The following is a 20,821-nucleotide window of genomic DNA, read 5'->3' on the forward strand; positions in this document are numbered from 1 at the left end:
TTTTATTGTAAAATATAATGTTAAAATGTGACATTGTGGTAAATTGGAATATAAAATAATAACATCTTGTTATCTTGTTGTACAGAAAAATCCAGTTGAACAATTTATTTTATCAGGCCGTCTTTCTCTGCTATTGCACGTTTTTAGAAAAAAAGAAACAAAACAGAACGAACAATTGTAAAGCAGCATATATATTTTTAACTTTATATAAGCTAATACGTTTAACATTACAATCCATAAACTTTAAGTGCTAGAACTAACTATAAAACTGGAAAGTTGACAACAATACGAAAGTGTTTGAACTAACAAAAGCTTGAACAGGTTGCAACAATACGTAAGTGCGAGGTCTAATTAGGAAGCTTGTTAGCCTTCAACAATAATCCGTTACAGTAAGATGGCTCCTTACGCAATCTAAAGTCACGTGAAGTACCTCTGAGTGGAGATCAGGTGTAGGGAAAAAAGTCAACAAGAACGAAACAATGATCAAAAGTGACGAATTTAAAGTATTGCAACATGTAATATATTCATAAAAGAAATATGAAAGAAACAGGCAATGTACGATCCAAGAAAAAATAAAAATAATTGAATATAATTTTATGATGATTAGAAGAACAACAATAACAACGACGAACATTTGAGACCTGGAGCAACAGTGACAAACATTTTATTCTCCAACATTTCGGAATTTCAATAGCTCTTTATAAAATGTTTGAACTTAATAAAGTTTTTATACGTATTACATTGCTGAATAAAACAATGAAAACAATTATAGAAATATAAACAAGAAAGAATAGGATAGATAATGCGACAATTGTAATAATATTATTTATAAGTTATTCAGAACAGACTTAATTGTATCGAAAGTGTGTTATTATTTAAAGCTGGGAGATCATTTATAGTAGATAAGCTTTTTTTAAATTAAAAGTTCAGTACTGGATGATTCCGATAAAATGACTTTGAAATTCACAATGAAGATGGAATGGTCATTCCTTTCATTAATGTTCAAATTACGAAATTGAGAGTATTTGATCGTTTTTATGAATATTCAAATCAATTTTCAAAATACAAAATCTATCTAGATCTAAAGACAAATTACCTACCCTATGTGTTTCAGAATAATGTATAAATAGACATGTGGTGGCTGTAATGAATATACTATATGCCAATTACATTTGTATCAAGGAGTATCAAGCAGAATTGGTAAAAAACGATCAAATCCTCCAAATTCCGTAATTTACACACATAATGATAAGAACGACCATTCCATCTTCATTCCAAATTTCAAAGTCATTTTATGTGAATCATCCAGTACTGAACTTTTAATTAATGAAAGCTTATATTCGATGAATGAGCTCCCAACTTTAAATAATGACACACTTTTGATACTATTAAGTCTGTTCTGAATAATATAAATAATATTGTTGCAAATGTTGAATTATTCTATTCTTTTTTGTTTATATTTTTATAATTAATTTTATTGTTTTATTCTGAATTTCAATAACTCTTTATAAAACGTTTGAACTTTTTAAAATGTTTATACGTATTACTTTGCTGGAAATGGAATATGTGCATTCCAAAATGTTCAAGAACAAAATGTTTGTCACTGTGCTGCCATATCTTAAATGTTTGTTGTTGTTGTTGTTGTTGCTGTTGTTGTTGCTGTTGTCCTACTAATCATCATACTTCTTTTACTTCGAGATTGGTCCCTAGGACCGAGCTCGTAACCATTTTGTGCTTCCTATAGTTTTCATACTATGACGTTTAATACAGTATGTATATCGTCACAACATTTGGCAGATTATCGTCAAACACAAGGCTTTCGAAAACAAACTATCAAATTTTTTTAAAAATTAAGTTTTAAGATTTTTTTAAGTAATGATTTGCTCATGCACTTTTTTTTAAATGTTGACATCCAACATATAAAATAATTTTGATTTTAAGATTAAAAATATTTTCATGCATCATAAAACTGCAAAATTTTACATCCCAAATTTTTATAACAATCTAATAACATCCAGGTAATTATTAAATTCTTTTTTTGGAAAATTTATATTTTATTTGATATCTTCACTGTTGTACCTTTGAATGGGGTTGATCTATTTAATTGACCTAGTAAACACCATGAAAAGTAGGAAATAGATATAAATTATGCTTTTGCGTTCTGAAATGACTACAAATTACAATATAAAACCATAAATTTCATAACATTATACATCTGTATATATTTATTATTTTTATTTTATGGACCTTTTAGCCGTGTCTAGCTAGCATTGTATAAATTGCAATGTCGCAAAGTACATGAGTTTATTACTGTATCCAGCCGTATAGCACGAGATTTTATAAAGAGACCTGTCTTGCTTCTGTTCTAGTGAGCCAGTATTTTTGAAATACAATCACATTATTCGTTTATATATTTTTTAATTGACCTTATTTTTTATTCTGTATTTTGATTACTCTTTATAAATTGTTTGAACGTTTTAAATATGTGTACGTAATATTTTGCTCTGTTCAATATAGCTTGATGAAGATTGAATATGGACATTTCGAAACACTCAAGAATTAAATTTTTGTTACTGTGCACACACGTTTTAAACATTTGTTGCTGCTGCCATCGTTCTCCTGTTCACCATTAAACTTAGATTCTCGTCGAATAAAGTTGTTGCTAATATCGTTCCATACATTGTTAATAAGTAAAAAAAAGAAATAGTGACATAAAAATATTAAAGAATGAAAGAGTTGAAAGGAACAATGTAAAGGATAAAATTATTAATAGAGAAGGATCGAACAAAAATAAGTTAAAAAAGAAACTGTATGAATAAGGTTTTCAACGAATTTAGATAATGTTAGTAAGTAGAAGGAAAATAGATAAATGATGAAAGAAATTTGTATTACCGAAAACATAAAAGTTAAAAAATAAAATTTTGAAAAGATAGATTTTGCTTAAGTAAGAACAAACTATGTTCTGAAGAAATAAAAAACAACATTTGTTTTAAATATACACTTTTCAATAATGCATAAATTTTGGTTTTATTCAATAATTATAAATCTGTACCTAGAAAAAAATTTAACCATTAAAATTTTTCAGAGGAAAGAATCTCAAACGAAGCTCTAGATATTACAATGGAACCTAAAATAATATCCAGAAGGTAGTTTAAAATACTAAGACTGGAATATTGCAAAAGCTGTTTTAATTCTTACCCACCGTGATGTAAAACACACGTATATCATGTTTAATGTTTCATAAAATTGTTCCTTGATATCATTTTTTGACAGAAATATTTTTTCATAGGAAGCCGACGAATATTATCCATGTTATCTGGGAATATTTTCCTCGGTTTGTATTTACTGCGTAATAAATATCTTTTCCCTCTACGTTATCTGGCTCGTAGGGGTCTCTGGAGAGCACTTGATATTGTCTACCTTGGAAAACAAAATGAGATCAGATACGATTTGTATTTCGGGAAACGATAGCTTTGTTCAGCCAGGCCATGAAAATTTGATTTCCGATATAAACATTGTACTATCAATATTATATTACGCAGAAGACCATTGGTTTATCCAACTACATTTATAAGCAGTATATTCGTTATTATAAAGCATGGAAAAGAAATATAAATTGAATTCTGTTAGATAAATATATGTGAAAATCATTAACAGCACATTATGAACATTACACATTTAAATGTTTAGTTTTTACAGTTCCCAATATTCATTTTAAGAGTTTTGATAAATTTCGCTAATTAAAATTCAGACTTTTTTATAAACAAAAATTAAATGAATATTTCACATGTCAAAGATTTTAGAAAATGATAGAGATGGACACGTAGTTTGCTCATTCTACGCCAGTCGTATATGCAGACGTTTCGATAAAAAAAAACACACATATTTTCAGAGGGTAAATGATTTATATTTTATGTATAATTTCTTATTAACTAGCAGATGCCATATTTCTTTGCTTCTGTTGAGTAGTGAGACAGAACTAATAACAAAATTCTTTCCATTCCAACGTGAATGTAGCTTTAATATCAGCAAGCTTTCTGTAACATTCCGATAGAGTGATAGCTTCTCACAGAATTTTTAAATCTCCCCGATTTTATTTAACTCTTCTCAGTTCACCAATCTCAGATGAAAATGGAATCTAGATAGATACGTGAAAAACCCCACATCATAGTTCAAGCCACAATAATTGTGTCTTCAAATCCATTCTTAGAGTTCGAAATGTAGCCAGACTGCTGGTCGATTACATCACACGTAATATGTATTGCTGATTCTGAAGAGATGATACGTTCGAGAAATGTCTAGTTTGTTTTAAGTAGAAACAAAAAACAAAATACACACACACATAAATATATATGTATATATATTTATAGAAACACACGTATGCTACTGGTGAGTCATAGCGAATCATTTCCACTTTAAACTTTTGTAATGTTAGACTAATTTTCAGTTGTATGGAAAAACTGTTTAAGCAGGACGAGAAATTTGTTGTGTTACATGTAGTTTGATGCCGTTTATTGGGCTGTTCGCCACGATTCACTCTGGATAATGTATGTGAGAATTTGGTTGGTGAATCACAATATTATTTAGCGACAAAAAGTACATACGTAGGAGGAGAGAGAGAAAAGAAAGCAGTTCAGATTTTCAGTTTTTAAATTATATTCTTTTTTATTTTCACAGAAAGACTGGGGTTAGTTTCATAGCGTCTGATATCGATTATATCTTTGAAACTGTGTAAAAATAGTTCTACAAATATAGTTTTGGTTTTGTTGATGGCTTGTACCCGGCCAGAACATGTATCATCATTTATACGGAAAATACAATCTAAAAGTGAAAAGATAAAAAGGAAGAACCTAAAAAAATAATTGAATTCTTGTTTTTATCAAGCATGAAAAGTAAAGTGATTTTATTTTAATTTAATTTATAAAAAAACACAAAATCATAAATTTAATGTTGTTAATGTGGCCATTACAGGGACTGAAATATTGACTGTCGTTTATAGGTTTTGCTTGTTGCTTTGTAAGCAGTGGTTTAGTTTTAGTAACTTTATCAACATCATGTGTCTAGCATGATTATATCAGTTCCTGTTTTGTTTCTTTACCAGTCACTACCTTCGAGCCACCTCACTACGTAATAGGTAAAGGTTTTATTTTATGTATATATTGTGAAACGTGGTGTCTGACTGTCCGAGCGTTTGTCTTTCTCTCGATCGAAAGCTGTGCACAAAGCCAAACGTCACATTCAATTTTCAAATGACAGTAGAACAATCATAAAACATAATAATGCCAAATATAATTTGGCAAACACGATATTTTACATTAAATTATTAGAAATTAATCAAACTACCAATTAAATGTAATCAAACTACCATTTAAATTTCACAATGTGACATAAAAAATAACAAAAATGTAGATTTACCGTATGTTATTGTCTAGCGGCTCTGAGCATGTCTGAAATGCTCAACAATTATTTTTCTCGGTGAGCGGTGTAAGTAATTCAGATATTTGGCTCTGAGTGAAACCGAGAATGTAACACAGTTAACCTTTCTAAAGCTCATTAAACAGTTTAAACTGATAGATTAACTTAAAATTTTCCCATCACTGGTGACGGGTGCTTTTGTTAGATTAATTTAAGTTTTTCATGTCATTGGGGATGGGTACTTTTGTTAATGAATTTAAAATTTTCCTATCACTGGGAATGAGTATTTTAGCTTCAGTGATATTAAGGATTTGAGCACCTATGTATGCTCGCAACTTCAGTTAACTATCGTGCATAGATGTGATAACAGATAGATAACCAAATAGACAAATGTGCAGAAATATACTTACATGTACATGTCCATATTGTACACTAGCCCACAGACACAAGAAGAGACTTTCTTACACGCATATTATAAACATATCAATAAAATAAGCATATAGCTTCCCAGTCTCTCATGTGTCTAATTTATTCATGTGTACGTATTTGTATAGTTGTTTGTAGTTAAGCTCAGAGCTACACAGTGCGTTATCTGTGCTCTGCCCACCACGGTTATCAAAACCCGGTTTCTAGCGTTATAAGCCTGCCGACGTACCTTTGTGCTACTGAGAATCATTTAAAGTGTGACTAGAATATTTCTATTTTTTCTTTTCTGTGTATATAAATGTATTTTTTCCCTTTCATTTGTGTTCAGGCGCCTGGAGATGATTACATAAATGTTGTACCAGGTAAAATTATTTCCCAATCATTTCTGTGTACAAAAATGAATTAACAGGTATTTTTCCTCTCACCTATGTTTTGGCGACTGGCTCTTTTATGCTTGTATCACGTATGTTGAACCAAATAAAATAATTTCTCAACCATTAGATAATACTTTATAAATATATATGGTTTTTAATCCAAAAAAAGTCTCATACCTCCCTTTACTTGTACATTTTTACTTCTAATTGTTCCCACGACGTTTGAAGCAATACATCTGTAGGTGGCGTCGTGTACTTCTTGCTTGTAATCTTCGCTTCGAAAAGACGGGAAAAAAATAGACCCATCTGACCGGAAGTGACGCAATCCAGGCACATCTCTTACCTGTCTTCCATCTTGAAAATTCCAAGAAATACGAGGACTAGGATTGCCTCGAGCAGAACATTGAATAACTGTCCCAGTGTTGTTGTCGAATTCCACAAGAGAAGGCGGCTCGTGAACAAAACGTGGCCCTGATTGGTCTGGGGCAAGGAAAGCGTAGAGTCCTAAACAATACCAGTCATAAAATATAACATTTTAATCATTTCTGATTAACTTAAATGAAACATTTAAAGAAATTTAAAAATACTAAATGATTCATATTTTGTTTTTAGAAAGACAAAAATAACTGAATCTCCGAGACCATTTACTGAATAATAACTTACAGGTATAAATTTTCAATAAGAAACGATGTAACTGTCGCCTTCAAATGTTTTTTCTAATCAACAGGATACAACGAAGATCAATAAATGCTCGATTTGTGAAGTATTTAACACAGGCAGTATTTTTTTAACTTTATATTATCGATATTTAAGGGATTAATCTTTAGTTTAAATATTTCATATTTTGATATGTTTTTATCCCTTTGTTCTACATACAGAAAGAGAATAATTTTCAGGGTAGGTTATTGTTTTCAATAAATTACCCGCCCGATAAATAAAGTACTACCTCTATGTTTGTATTGTTATTAATAAACCTAGCAATAAAATACAGTTAACAGATCACATTGTAATATTATATAAGTTTTAAGTTCTTAGTTTCATAAAGAAACGCTTAAATAACTTCCCAGTCTTTCCTAATCATGACATTTCTTCACTGGATCTTCTCCTCTCTCTTATTTGTTTATTACCCCCTCTCCGAAATATGGAATTAAACAATTTTTTTAATTCTGGAAAATCCCTAAAGAACTTGTTTAAAAATGTAATGGGCCAAATGCTAATGTCTTATAACTACTAAAATTATTAAATGTTATTGTTTAAGGCGCTATTTTCAGTCCTTATAATAAGTGAACTTAGAGGTAGATTTTTGTTAAACATACGTTATCTTAAATAATATTGTGTTTATTTTTTATTTAGGCCTGGTATGCCCAGATGGATTAAGGCGTTCGACTCGTAGTCTGAAGGTCGCGGGTTCGAATCCCCTTCACACCAAACATGTTCGTCCTTTTAGCCGTGGGGGCGTTATAATGTGACGGTCAATCCCACTAGCCGCAGGTAAAAAGAGTTGCCGGTGGTGATGACTAGCTGCCTTCTCTCTAGTCTTACACTGCTAAATTAGGGACAGCTAATGCGAGATACACCTCGCTTTGCTTTGCGCGAAATTCAAAACTGAATAAAAAAATTTCTATTTTATTTAATATGTAGTATATATAATGCACACATACATATGCATATGCTTAGAAAATAAATTATAAGAATTGTTATTACTTATGTTACAATGTCTTTGAAGGTGTGAGATATTGATTCCTTAAAATACATGTTTTATGAAGTATTGTTTTTCGTCCTAAATTTATTAATTTTATAAAACATGAGGATCATACCAGTTATGTATTTATATTTAATTATTTAAAATGGAACTATGAAGATATCGTTTTTCTACTAGTTGGAAAACTGTAGACAACGGGTCAGGAACCATGAATTCCTGAAATTACAGTTAGAGCATGCTAATCACCTGCTATTCTCGGCTCACTGAAAGTGATAAACTTTCCACAACGTCTCCTTAATAAAGAAATTACATTATTATGTTTATTATTAAAAACATGTTTGAAGAGAACTTTAATTATTCGGCAGTTTTTTTTTATTCTCAAGGCTAGATTGAAATTAAATTTTCCATTTCAGCAAAAACTTTAGGAAAAAACCCAAAATTTTCGAAACATCGTTCTCAGATGTCGAGGAACAAGAAGATAACATGCTTATTTCATGGTAGCTTTACTAACGCTTTTGCTTCCTTTTATCTTAACACTTAGGTGATTGATTTGTATGCAATGCTATTTATTTATGAGATTATAGCAGAAATCGTTCATATAAAAATCAGACTAAAATGTTTTTATCCTAAGCCTAAAACGTTTATTTTAACATTCTTTTTCGTTTATTTATTGCTGTTTTTAACTTAAAGAAAGATTATTTCTTCCTGCGGATTATTTTTGTTAGTATGCAATCAACTGATTTTGTCCAAGATCCGGCATGGCCAGGTGGGTTAAGGCGTTCGCCTCGTAATCTGAGGATCGCAAGTCTAATCACCGTCGCAGCAAACATGTTCACCCTTTCAACCGTGGGGGCGTTATAATGATACGGTCAATCCCACTGTTCATTACTAAAAGAGTAGCCCCAAAGTTGGCGGTGGGTGGTGGTGACTAATCTTAAACTGCTAAATTAGGGACGGCTAGCGCAGGTAGCCCTCGTGTAGCTTTGCGCGCAATTCAAAACAAACAAACTTCATATCATGTACACGTTCATTCTTTCCTTTTTAAAATGTTGTCCGTATAGTTAGAACTTGTTAATAAGAGTAATATGTCTTAAATATATCTCAACATTCTAATAAATAAAATATGAAATCACTGAAATATTTATAAATAATCTTACTTTCATAAATTATTAAATATCATCTCTGCATAAACGAAGATTGCGGAGTGCGAAGCGCTGTCAATATGAGACTGCACCTCAACATAAAATTTATTATTGTATGTGCTATTACAAGGTGTTAAGAAATATCATAACACAATATTAGAATTTAATTTATGTTTATAGGGAGTTTGTTACCCAAGATTTTATCGACATTGTCTAAGTTTCTGTTCTTGTTCAGAAAAATGTAAGATTATAAAGAAATATTATGACATTGTCTAACTATCTGATCAGAAGAATGGAAAATCATGAAGAAATATCACAACATTGTCCAGGAATTTGTTCAGAAGAATACGATAATATGAGAATCTGTTCTTCGTGAAAAAATATCATGACATTGTATTTGAATGTGTTCAAGAGAATATGAGATTATGCAATAAATAACAGAGCAACACTGTCAGAAATGTGTTTAGGAGAATGTAAAATTATGAAAACCTGTGACAACGCAATCAACGGAGCTGCACTTTGGGCACGATGGTACACAAAATTACCACGTCAATTATGCCGATTTGTATAACTTTTGGAGTGTAAAATTACGAAGAGATATCACAGTGAAGTGTTTGAAGTCTTGTGTTTGGTATACAAAATTACACAGACGTGTGTGTTATGTTTTTACTAAATTAATTCTGCTTTTCACCCTCTCAGATTTATTTGATGGCATAAACTCACTTTCTAAGTGTTTAACGTTTGTACAGAATAATGGTGTATTCAAAGCAATTTATCAACATCATTACATTATTATACATATTTATTGTCTCTGAATTTATATGCGTAACTGTGACTGACCCTGAAATTTCATATTAGGTGAACACTCTTTCTTGGTCTCTGAGTTTTCATATCAGACAAATACTCTTAAAATTCGATACGACTAGCGACTCTTTCAGAAAATGTATGGTAATATTTCTGAGTTAATCACGCCTTTTATTTCCTTGAACATGATATCATTTAATTAAATGATTATTATTTTTATTCCTTTCATATTTACGGAATAGACGCGTTCCTCAAGTTATTATCGTGTCTTTATTTGAACATTTTTACATGTTAATCATACTCTCTGAGGGTGTTGTAGAGATGACATTTTGTTTTCTGCATGAATAAGCACTCTAGCTTCTGAGCTTCACTATGAAGCAAACATTTGCTTCTAGGCTTCTAATAAAATGGAGATCCTTTAGAGATCTCTGATATGAATAATATTTCCCCTACGTAACAAATAAAACGAACGTTCTATTCAGGTCTGTGAAAAGATGAATATTTCATCTAGTTACAAATAAGATGAGTGTTCTTCTGCTAGGCCTTTGGTATCACGAACTTGCTCCTTAAGCCTTTTGTAAGACGAAAACACCCTATACATCAATGATAAAATGAGCTTTCTATCTAGGTTACTGATACAACGAATTTGTTCCTTAAGCCTCTGGTATGAGGGAAACACTCTATATATCATTGATAAGATGAGTTTCTTCTATAGGTATCTGATAAGATGAACTTGTCCTTTAGGTCCTTCTTAAAGTGAACATGACGAATATGTTGGTGTTAAGATGAACTAGGATTTCTAAGTTCTTGGTGAGATAAATTTACTATCGAGACATCTAAATACATAGAAGTTTCTTCAAGGTTTGTCAACTTTTTTACAGCTAAATATACGATATAGTAAACTGTTCAGCTTTGTTAATTTTTATACGACACAGATACCTTTATTACCTCTGGGCGTATTTTACCAGTTCACTGACTTAATATATTTTTAAGAGCTAAAAACGCTTTCAAAGTTTTTGTAACAAGGAAAAATACCCAGTATATACATTAGAGACATAATATATTTATACGTTATGCATCGAATTACTTTTACTAGATAAATAACGACGTTCTCTATAGCATTTCTGAAAATGTTTGTGGTCTCTGTAATGTTTAGGCATTACTAGCGATGGATACTCTCTTTATCATGTCTGAGCATTATTAGCGAGAAACGTGTTCTTTATAGCATTGAACTATTCTAGAAATGAAAATTCTCACTAGGGTTTGAGTATTGCTAGAAATAGAACATTTTCACTAGATTAATACGCTCTCTAATCTCTGAATAGCTTTAAAATTAAAAATAAAAGTTCCCTGAGGTAGTTATGTTATTGGTTTAAAGGGTGTGTTGAAATATGGAATTTCACAGTGTGAACTGAAGTTAACATAAACATATTTATATTTTTCGTGTAGACTCTTTAAACATTTTTAAATCGTTTTATTTATTTATTTGCTAAATAAAATCTTGCTTTTGCTGAAGACCAATATTTTTACACACATAACGGATACTAGGTGAGTTTTTGAAGACGGCTAGTCAATCAGCTATACAAAACGACAAAATCGAGTGTAAACTTATACATCAGTGTTTGCGCCACGCAGCGGAACATGGGGTTTTAGAAATGAAACTATTCTTCGCCTCTTTCGAAGCGTAAGGATTCATAGAGTTGAAAGTAAAACCTGCGAACTGTTATGAAACAACTGGAGATGGGTTTTTATTGGTGTCTCCAGGGTGTCAATTTCACAGTGTGATAGAGCTAGGTTCTATATTGGAAAGAACAGTGTTACCTTCTGTAATCGTGTTTCTTCGTTACCAAGGAAACTGCAGCGTTATCAGCGTTCGCGTCCACTGGAAACATGATATGTCCATTCAGGTAATGTTGTTTACTGTGATTGGGTTGAGCAAGAGAGAGGCTAGTGTGTGTTCCCTAGTGTTTCTCTGGTGTTGTCTTTCAAGAGTATGTGTGTGAACGTGTTGAAACAACAGCACTATACAAAATGATTTAATAAGGATAGGAAAACCTACACACAGCTGAGAAATATAACAACAACGAAGGAAAATGACACTGAACGTTAGAAATCTGCAGTTTTCAAATTCTTAAACAAATTCTAACCTCATATGATGTTGGTATTGGGGCTGAATCAAATTTATATTCTATTTCTGTCTGTGTTGTGTAACATTTATAAATAAATATAAATGTTCTTTTGTTTTGTTTACAAAAACTATATGGTTAACAGAACTCAAGTCGACAGATACACCTGTTTATCCTTACGGACATAACACAAGTCTATATCATTATTATATAGCCCCAAGTTCAAACAGCTAATATCCAAGATTATGTTATGATTTTGTAACCACATTTTAACACATACACACACACAATAGCGAAGAATATGTTATTTTGTGAAGTCGTATTTTAACTCAAATAGTATCCAAGACTGATAAGTAAGGTAATAACATTTTAACGCAGACAGTACTGAAGAATGTGTTGTTTTGAGTAGTCGTATTTTAACACTGACACTATTCAAAACTGTGTCATGCTGTGAGCCACAAATTAATAAAGACAAGATCCAATATTTTATGGATACGAGAGTATGCGTTTCACAAATTGATGTATGTATGTATGTATGTGTGTGTGTGTGTTTTCATATAGCAAGGTCACATCGGGCTATCTACAGAGCCCACCAAGGGGAATCGAACCACTGATTTTAGTGTTGTAAACCAGTACACTTACCGCTGTACTAGCGGGGGACACACAAAAAGATAAGGAACATTAAGTAGATGTCATCGTGAACCTACTGTAGGATGTCTGGAAAGGTAGAGGGTATGTAATCTCTATAAACATTCGGGAAATAATGATGTATTTCTTCTTATGTAAAGTAGCAGACACCCGAAACGTATTCACGGTCACATTCATATCTTTATTGTAATATTACTTCTTTAAATACAAAATCATAGGCCTAAATAATGCTAGATTATATTTCCAGTTAACTAACTTAAAGAAAACAAACTAATGCCAAGTAATAAATTGATGTATCAGAAATTTCTATTTCAAAATAATAATTTAAAAAATTCTAATCGCAGGCATCGAAATCGGAGTCCACTAGTTTTAGGCCTAACGTTAGTTGAGCCTTTATTAAGCACAGTTCAAGCATTTAAGGATCTGATATTTTACTGTAAGTTCAAAAACTTAGAAGACCTAGTTTTAGAGAGAACTCTAGAGGGCATATCCAGAAACTAAAAAAAGATGTCGTGTAATAGAAACATTCAGAACCCCAAAAGGCGTGTAATATCAGAGTGGCATTTAGAAACTTAAATGGCATATAATAGGAAAGCTTAGAACCTAGAGACTTAGCCAGCCAAACCTTCACTTTTGACTTAGTAGTGAATAACTTCTTTGTAAAGATCATAGAAACTTACAACTATTACGAAAAGTTCTTGTTCCAGTTTTAGGCTTAATGTTCATAGTTAACATAGCAAATAAGGTGCCCTCAATCATGCTCAAATTCAAATATGTTCCACCATCATTTCCTAACGAGTGAGTGACCTTCTAAAAATATTCAAACAGCAAGAAAGGTTCAGAAATTAGACGGCAAGTCTGTCGGATGCAAAATTCAAGACATAAAAGCCAGGTTGTTTTATTAAATGCTCAAAGAGTTGAAGACTGTGTCGCTTCACAGAAGCTAACCATTCCTTAAAATTATTTAGGTAGCTTGAGATATGTTACTTTGTAGAAAACCCAGATTGTGCGTCAAACATTTCATGAAGCTAGAAAGAATGTTACCTCATAGAAATGTACATGTGGATTGAAGCATATCATCTGATGAAAGAGTTTAGGCACGGTGAGGAAGTGTTATATTAAAGGAGCTCCAAGAAACTTAAAGGGTATTTGATCACATTGAAATATCCAAGAAACTAGATTCATCGTACAGACTAGTTCATTATTCTACAAGTCATGTTATTCTAAGGAACATTCATGAAGTTGAAGAGCGCATAGTCTTACATAACCATTTAGAATCTTAGAATTGTCATACCAATAACACAAGCAGAAATCTAGAGAACATAGTATTGTAAAACAGGTGTTTTAGCAACTAGAAAACATGTAATTTCAGGGTATATCATTCATTAGAAATGTTCCGATAGATATAAGTATCTTTCGGATAGAAAAACTCAAAACCTAGATATGTTCAGTAGCCTAGGAAAATTCAGTAAAGTAGGAAAAATACCATCTTATAAAAACTTTAATAAATCTGAAATGCATATGATTCTATTGAAATGTTTGATATGAAAGAAACGTCATTCCATATAAATTTTCATGAACTACATTACAACATATGCCATCACTTAGAAGTGTTTATTAAACTAGAAGATGCCACATCTAATAGAAATGCTAAAGTGTTAAGAGAATGTTATTTTTTAGAAAAGGTCGCAAATTTGTAAGGACATCTCAGATCCTCACACACTTCCAAAATTGTGTGAAGCTGGAGGACAAGTTTATGCCATATAAATTTTCAAGTAATATAGCATGTTAGCCCATAGAAATGTTCAGAGATCCACAAGTCATGTCACCATGCAGAATTGTTGAGAGATTGTGAAAGAATCATCGTATTTTAAGGGATACGACTGAGGCTTAGCGTGCGTTTTATTCTCGAGGAAAGGTTATAAATAATCAGGAGATACACGCATCTAGTGAAAGACGATCACGTAACCTAGTGGTGTATTCATTTATCGTAAAAATAGGTAGCAGAAATTGTTGTTGTTACTCTCTTACCTGTTTTTTGTTGTTTGTTTTTGCTAACAGTCCCTAATTTAGCAGTGTAAGACTAGAAGGAAGGCAGCTAGTCATCACCACCCACTGTCAACTCTTGGGCTACATTCTACCAACGAATAATGGGATTGACTGTCACAGTACAACGCTTCCACGGCTAAAAGAACGAGCATGTTTGGTGTGACGGGGATTCGAACCTGCGACCCTCAGATTACAAGTCGAGTGCTTAACCACCTGGCCATGCCGGGCCCAGGTGGAAAATAGCTACTCGAAATGTGTTCTAAAAAGGTAAATACATGGTTTAACATTTTCCAGAAGTTTCTTAGTAAGACTTTACATTGTTTATTTAATCGATTAACATAATATTTTTGTAAATATCCATACTTTTCCGTAATATTTGATTCCAAACAAAATTGGGCTTACCTAGAAAACGATATATACATATGTGTGTGTTGCATTTAAATAATGTTTCACTACTGAAACTAACTACAACAATAAAAAAGTATACAGCAGAAAAGGAGAGACTTAGAATTTTAAATTTATATGGTTAATTGATTGATTATTTGGAATTAAGCATGAAGCTACAGAATGGGCTATCTATGCTCTGCCCACCATGGGTATCGAGACCCGATCTCTAGCAGTGTGAGTCCGCAGACGTACTGCCGTGCCACTGTGGGTCAAATTTATATCCATTCCATTCCTTATATATCAAACGTTTGGTTATAAACCAAACGTTTAAAGGTTAGTTGATTATCTGCAATAATTTGTAAATTTAGACTATTTTCAGGAAATGTGTTCGCATTACTCAAAAATGACAAGATAACTTCACTTACCAGTCATCACTGACATCTGAACAAGAACGACGAAAGTGTCAGAAAGTAAATTAACGCCTTTCCAGAAAGTTTGTAGTTTCATTCCGAGGAACATGAACAGAACGAGTTTCCAAACAACAATAGTTTGAATCCTTTGGAACCGAAATAGTTCGAGACTGTTATAAGGTTTCGTTGAAGAACAGTATATAAATGTCCTTTTTTTCCGTAAAAACAAATTTTGAGGTTTTAGTTAATTAGAAAACAAAACACAGAGTAATCCTACAGTGGACTTGGTTTGGCTCTTCTTTTTTTTACAATCAAGTGCTGTAAAACACTTTTAGAATATTTTTCTAGCTCTATACCAACTTTAAGTCTTTCTTTGAGGAAAGTTTGTTCTAACAAGCTAGCAAATAAATAGTCTTGTTAAAATATAACTTGCTTTAAAGATACACTAGAAAGAAGTTTCCTTTTTTATAACATAGGAGAACTAAAACAGTTTTGACTATTATATATTATTTATACGCATTCAGATATATACTATGAATGCTTAACAATTAAGAAACGTCAACACCGGGGCAGTGGTTAGTCCAAGTGTGCCTCACGAGATGTATTAGACTTCACGCTGAACTGGAAACTTCCTTCGTATATATTAATTTCCTCTTTCTCTAAAAGATCTAGCGCCCTCTATTGAACTTTTAAAGTAAAACATTTGAGTAAAATTGTATTTCTAATTTTCAAATACTTATTCATTCATGTAAAAATAAACCCATTTGAATTCATATATAATCAACGTATTTTAGCCTTATCGCGCTAACATACACAGTTGTTATGTTATTGTAAAGCTGGACATTCGAAGAATAAACATTCTACTACTTTTCTTTTGTAGTAGAATTACGAAAAACATAGTAAGCGCATCTTGTTCTATATAGAGAAATTAGAAAATATATTTATATACACACATATATGGAGACAGGTATAACGTAAGTAGACAACATACTCAAAACCATAAATATGTGCTTCTTGATTGGTTACTTTATTATCCTCAAAATCGTCTTTAAACATGTGTATTTGTTGCATTAATTTACAACTACACAAGGAATTTTAAACAAACTACCAATTAATATTGTTTTACTTAGTTTATTTATTATGTAACATTACAAACATAATAACTGAAGCATGTTTCACTGAATTTCAAATAGTGTGTGTTACTTTAGATACAAGTGTTAGGTTTAAGCGAATATAAAGTTGCTAAATTTAGTTAATTTCACACATTAATAGAGGATTTCTGCACTCTGAGAGTCCTTCTTAGTAACATACCATCACGTCCCAAGAATCTGAGATGGGGTATTAACATTTATCTTCTGTGAATATAATAAAGTATTATACTTTATAGACAGAATATAAAAATGTAACTAAAACTGTTGTTAACGCACAGTTCTAATAATTTCATCCACAGGTAAGAGTTATTTTGTATGTATTCTGATGGTTAGAATAAGTTATTTTTGATAAGTAAGACATTTACGTAAGTGTCTTCTTAAATTCTACCGAACTTGATATTATAATAAAATAAACCGCTAATTTGAGAAGGTTGTTGCTGTTCTTTTAGCTGAAAGTTATTCAGTGGTCCATGTGCGCTCTGTTCATAGCAGTGATTTGAACTCTTGATTTTAGCATTGTAACTCTGGGAATGTACTGCTGACCTACTGGGGTTGACTCTAATATTCACAAAATTGTGCTCAGGATAACAAATTAAACAGTGAAAAGGATAGGTTATCAAATAAATAACAATATATCATAAAAATTGTTATAAAGCATATTGTTTTGTATTAGAAGCTTCAAAATCGCTTTGAGCAATCAGAGAAGTACAGAACCAAAGCCATAAAATTCAAGCATCCACGAAATAGCAAAGAGTTGGTATTAATTAATTACTCAGAACCCTGATTTTTGGTCATTAAGGAGTGAAAGTAAAACTCCAAACCATTCATTAAACTAATCAATTAAAAGACATTGCAAATAATTCCATAAACATTGTCATTGCATTAGCTATGATAAGCTGATTCAAGTCTATACACAGATGGCTGAGAGCAAGTTGACCAAAGCTTCTATCTTCTTCCATTTCAGTATCATTCCTGGAAGAATTACAATCAGTTCAATAGAGAACATAAAGCTCCGATGGGAAGTATTATGATCTTGTTAATATGGATCTAAACTGAGAAAAAAAAGTGACATATACTTTGTATCAAGACCTAAAGAAGCAAAGTCACACTGTTTGAGACGTGTTGGGAAGAAAAATCCATAACACGGAGATCTACTCCCTTGCCTCAAGTTTGGAGGAAAGCAATTAGGATACTTGGCAGAGTAAATTTTGATTGGTTCTTTAACTGCTAAGCTCATCACCAAACCAAGAAAGACAGATAAAACTATAATTTATCTCTGTATTATGTTCTAAAGATGTTTGAACCCCACATCCAGAGAGCAGAGAGTTAGGAAGTACCAAGTTGAGCTGTTTTCTATGCAACAATCATTGATCACTGCCAAAGGATTCTAATATCAGTCATAGCCATCAATGCTATATACACAGTAATAAAGTATTTTTAGTGGGTAACTGTGGCAATTTGGTGAAATTAGACTTATGCTACCAATTCATTGCAAAGTGCCAATGATAAAGTGGTGCAATACATTTCAAAATGATTTTCTGGAAATAGATGGAGTACACACGTATTTGAACATCATTACAAACATTAGTCATGTCTTGGTGAAGCGTGGATTTAAACACATTCTCACATAATCTGGTATTTGTGGCTTTTCTTCTGTCAGCATAAGTCAGGCTTTACAAAATAATGGCTGAAAGTATGCAAATATTAAAATGTTCAAACTTATGACAGAAGCTATGGGAATAAGTTTTAACTGAAGAAAACCTTATAGTAACTGTTTCTAAGACACATTGATACTTGAAGGTTTTTTTAAATATCCAAATATATGAAAGAAGTGAGCGAGAATATAATTACTGAATGTCAGCTTTTATAGAAGGACGGATTCTTTACAGCAGGTGTCTGTGACTTCTTGGTATTAAATTTCAAAAATAAACGGGCATCACACAATCCACTTGTTTTAAAACAATATATTCAGAACAAGTCAAATGTAGGTACAAAAAAATTAATTACACTGTAGGTTATCACAGTTGAACCAAGAGCTTTAAATAATTCGCTTTTTCGTCAAGAGTCCACACAGTTGGTTCAGCTATTTTAGAATCCAATTGGCTCTACTCTTTTATTACAATAGAATCAGTGATCAATTCACTTATGTACTCGTTGTATCACCACAGTTGTTTTTAGAGCTTTAAATATTGTTTTTTTTACCTTTAAAGTATAAAAAGACAGGCTCAATTACTTTGAAACACCTTTAGATAAGACATATTAATTTTATATCTATCATTGTAATAGAAACTGTGAAACTCTCACTTTGTAAATCGTACGTTATGACTAAACTCACAATCACGCATTCTATCTTCATTTTTTTCACTTTTACTTTCACTGAATTACTTTATTTCGTCTCGGTGTTTGTACGTATTTGTAACACGCAACAGAAAAGCTTAGAAATGCCTATTCCTCTAATAACAACAATATTAAAGATAACGAGTAAACTAAGACGCTTCGAGTAAGATGAGGTCAACAGTATTACAAAAGCCTAGTACAATAAAACTACATTCACAACGTTCTACTTGTACAGAGTTGAGTAATGAAACTTGTCACGAATATCGTATTTAAAATAATTAATTTTTAACTCTCTTTTATGAAAGCTAAATAATCTTTAAACATTAAAACTACTATATAAACTAAATAATAACTCTTAAACTGAACTGAACAGTCTTGTATATCCAACACTAAATTTTAGGCCACTTGCCAATCAATGCAAGAAGTGATGAGAGAGTTTGAGGAAGAAGGAAACATAAGCTTGGATACCTTCTGCTTCTTGGATGATTACATCAGTGGTTGGACTCAACTGCTTTTTCATTACATGGAAATCAAATGAGAAAAACATCATGTGATGTAGTTTGAAACATTTACAGAGATAGTCCTATCAGACGATTTTCTTAGTCATCAAACGTATGCTCAACACAGGACTATGACTGTCTGTAAAGAATCGTTATTGAAGGGAGACAGACTTGACGTATGTGATACATTGTGTGGTGAGCACGAATCACTACCTCATAATACAAACTATTAACTCCCTTCTGATAGATTTGGGGATTGAACATTCAATAAACAAATAATGTGTTAAATACAAACATTTATACATTAATGAAGAAGCATTTAACGCGTATTTATATGACAGTACACAGCAGACCCTATGTTATCCATTTCTTTCAAAGTGCTGAATGTGATGAAAAATACAGGAGAGCAGACTAAGACATACAAAAAGATCTGACAGCTGAATAAATGAAGACGATACAGCAATCACTAACACCATTCAGGCTTTCAATGACAGAATGGCTAAGCCCTTCACTATTCAAAATGAAGAAGTCACAAAATACTACTGCTCCATTAGAAAGAATGGCCAAGAACGGTTGAGAACATCCATACATGAAAGATTACTTATTAAACAAAGGAATTCTTTGACTATATTCAAAACCGAAATTCAGAACATTTGTAAGTCTTAACAAACTGCTTATGTCAAAGCAGAAGCAAAAGGCAAATAAGTACCTCAACACTCAGAAGATTTTCAGTGGAATAGCAGTGTGACAGATCAAACAAGAGAAGCAGATGGTTCTTGCTTGCAATTGTCCCAGTGACGTTAATTACCATGATTTAATCTAGATAGCAGATTGAAGAAAACAGCAAAAAAATGCCACTCTTAACTGGCTGGAGAAACATTTAGCTATGCAATACCTACAAGTAATACAAGGAAAGACTTTGCTACTCAAAGGCCTGATGATGTTTCTGCATATTATATGTACAAACACAAATAAATGTCATGTGATTGGAGAACTATTAGATACATTACTGAGTGTCATTCCCAGTAATGGTTGTCAGTATTATTGCTGTTGTTGATGGTAATTGTTGCTGAGGATTTAATAAGAACTGGTAAAAGATTAAAGATGGGAATATTCTGATGCAAGAAATCAGTAATCCAATAATAAATGCTCTATTTCAAAGGAAACAAAGAAGATACCATCGAACCCCAAGAGCAAGCACAAACATTGCAAACTTTCTTGTGAAAGACTGGGTAGATCAGTCTGTTTCTTCAGCAGGACGTTCAGAGACTATAAGAAAACTTTGATGGTAATCAATAGATTTAAATGCAATGTCAGAGATCTGGAAACACTTCAAATGGAGACTGGCTT

General features: G+C 32.0%; 1 protein-coding gene across 1 annotated transcript in view; it reads right to left on the bottom strand.

Moving 5' to 3' along the window:
• Nucleotides 1-16,069, bottom strand: part of LOC143249543 (cell adhesion molecule Dscam1-like) — a 78,456-nt gene extending 62,387 nt beyond the window's left edge. Inside the window, exons 1-2 of the mRNA XM_076499569.1 lie at nucleotides 15,499-16,069; nucleotides 6,393-6,719 (exon numbers count right to left, since the gene is read on the bottom strand). Coding sequence (XP_076355684.1) covers nucleotides 6,393-6,719; nucleotides 15,499-15,592 — 421 coding nt within the window. The 5' untranslated portion in view covers nucleotides 15,593-16,069. The remainder of the gene's footprint in view (nucleotides 1-6,392; nucleotides 6,720-15,498) is intronic.
• Nucleotides 16,070-20,821: the final 4,752 nt, after the last annotated feature.

The sequence above is a fragment of the Tachypleus tridentatus genome, chromosome 4 (genome assembly GCF_004210375.1).
Source record: "Tachypleus tridentatus isolate NWPU-2018 chromosome 4, ASM421037v1, whole genome shotgun sequence".
Lineage (NCBI taxonomy): Eukaryota > Metazoa > Arthropoda > Merostomata > Xiphosura > Limulidae > Tachypleus > Tachypleus tridentatus.